We start from the raw sequence: 2,332 nt of genomic DNA on the forward strand, positions 1-2,332 counted from the left end.
TGATCTCAAAGCAAAAAGAGGGCCTGATTTTGTGGTAGCTGTGCTTTAAAATTAAATGATTATAATCTTAATTCAAGTGATGAAGGATTGTGAAAGTCTGACAGTAATCAGTGTTGATCAGTATACAGTACACTAAGGTTAAACCTGTCTGGTTTACATGTTTGAAAATGATTAACAGTTAAAAATGTGAAATTTAGAAAAGTAATCAAATGTAATCAGTTACATGACTTTAATAAAGTAATTGAAATAGTTACACTACTTATTACATTTTAAACAGGGTAACTTGCAATCTGTAACCTATTATTTCCAAAGTAACCTTTCCAACACTGTCAGTCCTGAATGAAAACCTTCAGCCAGTGAAATAATATATCAGTCTTCATTTTTTATTTAGTCTTTATTTATCAGATTCCATGTGTTTTGAACATGAGCATGAGAAATGGAAGTTGACTGATGCATATAGGCCTAATGTTTTATGGGTAGTTGGTGCATGTGCTATAACCTATAGGTTTTTAAAGTTTTATCACCTTTTCGATGATGATTGGATTTCTGAAGTCATAAATATGAATGCACAATAATAAAGTTATTAACAAAATATCCATGTCAATTACACTTAGGCATTATAAAGCAAAATATGTTGTTTGTAAATAGGTGATAGTATATGTGACAAGAATGCCATATGAAAAGAAACAATTTGTCTATGCCTTTGAATATAAATGTCTTCCAATAAATCCATTGTGATGTAACTGATTAGACTTGTGAATTTCATTCACACCATTTTGTGTATGTAACCCAGATACCATGTAATGCAATGTCCTTTCACCAAAGCCAATCGATTGTGTTCCAGCTGGGTTCTCCCCATGAGGGTGTGTTTTCACTGACTTCAGTGTGGAGTCATTACATCAGAATCAGATGGATATTGGGTGACAGAAAGCCCTGGCAGCATTAAACTTGTTTTACTCCTGCTGCTCTAGCCTGGTGGAGAAACATCTGCTTGTGAAAGGATGCACTTTTGAAAATATTTATTTAGAAGATCATTCATTCTTCAGATTCCTGGAACTTTAACAACAAATTTTAAACAGACCATAAAACACTGCAAGGATCACATGCCCAAATCAGAGCTGAACAAATAATTTTCAGGAATTACAAGGGAGGCATCAACAGAGTAACATAGCTAAATACCGATAGTGTAGCAAGTATAAGAGATGGAAAGATACGTCACACCTGTGCGTGGCTCCTCAGAGGATGAGGTGAAAATGTACAAACATTACCATCCCATACCTCAACAGCATCCTCACAACCATCATTACCACCACAACCATTATCAGCACCATGGATCACACAGGTATGTGCTTAAACTTTCTCTGGAGGATATGTACAATTAATTACAATTTTCATTGAAGCTACAAAATAAATATAAAAACCTTGAAAAACTTAAATGAAAACTAGAAATGTTGATTTGGCAGCTAACTGAAATAAAATAAGTTTAAGATCTTTAAAATATTTTTTTTTTAATGAAAAAAAAAGCTAAATAAAGAAAAAATGAATATGACAGAAGCATACAATAGAACTACTAAAACTAAAAAAAAAAACTAAAAAAAAAAAAAAAAAAGCTAAATGTATAAATACTACTGTATAATAGTATTTAAATAAAATAACACTGAAATATGTACAGGTGAAATTCACTTTTTTTCATTAAACCTTTATTTTATTTTACTAGGTTAGTCCCTTGAATTTACAGAGATGACAAAATTTCAGTTTGAAATGTTTTTGACTTCTAAAGGTAATAGAAATTGAATAGAAATATAATAGTTTATATAATAAATATAAAAGAAATATTATATTTCCAGGGGCAGCAGATGCAAATGTCTTTCTATCTATCTATCTATCTATCTATCTATCTATCTATCTATCTATCTATCTATCTATTAGTGCATTTATTTAATTACAAAAAGATAACAACCTTCAAATTCTTTCCTCCTTATTTTCTACTTTCTGCAATTATGATTAATTGAAACTATATGTCATTAGTATAGTGGGAAAATTGTACATTGTGGCCTGTAACAGAAAAAAAACTCAGTATATATGTATAGAAATATGTATAATATGTACATTCCCACCCAATTTATGGCTTTTTGTTTTGCATATTGCATTTTTTTCTGAGATAATTACTGAGAATTGTTATTCAACACACTGTGAATCTCCCTACTGTTATTGTGTAAATGAGTAAATATATAACAAGAACAGATCACATATTGACATTATTTTCATTATTATTCATTTCAATTCCTTATGTAACCCCCTTTTAAATCAGTCACAGCTCTTCAAGCAGGAA

The 2,332-nt window shown here is 30.5% G+C and overlaps 1 protein-coding gene across 1 annotated transcript in view; it reads left to right on the forward strand.

Annotated features, from left to right (window-relative positions):
- The first annotated feature begins 943 nt into the window (after positions 1–943).
- Positions 944–2,332, forward strand: part of LOC107680614 (uncharacterized) — a 2,839-nt gene continuing 1,450 nt past the window's right edge. Inside the window, exons 1-2 of the mRNA XM_016476580.1 lie at positions 944–1,342; positions 2,312–2,332. Of these exons, the coding sequence (XP_016332066.1) occupies positions 1,203–1,342; positions 2,312–2,332 (161 nt within the window). The 5' untranslated portion in view covers positions 944–1,202. The remainder of the gene's footprint in view (positions 1,343–2,311) is intronic.

Source organism: Sinocyclocheilus anshuiensis, unplaced genomic scaffold (genome assembly GCF_001515605.1).
Source record: "Sinocyclocheilus anshuiensis isolate Anshui unplaced genomic scaffold, SAMN03320099.WGS_v1.1 scaffold328, whole genome shotgun sequence".
Classification (NCBI taxonomy): domain Eukaryota; kingdom Metazoa; phylum Chordata; class Actinopteri; order Cypriniformes; family Cyprinidae; genus Sinocyclocheilus; species Sinocyclocheilus anshuiensis.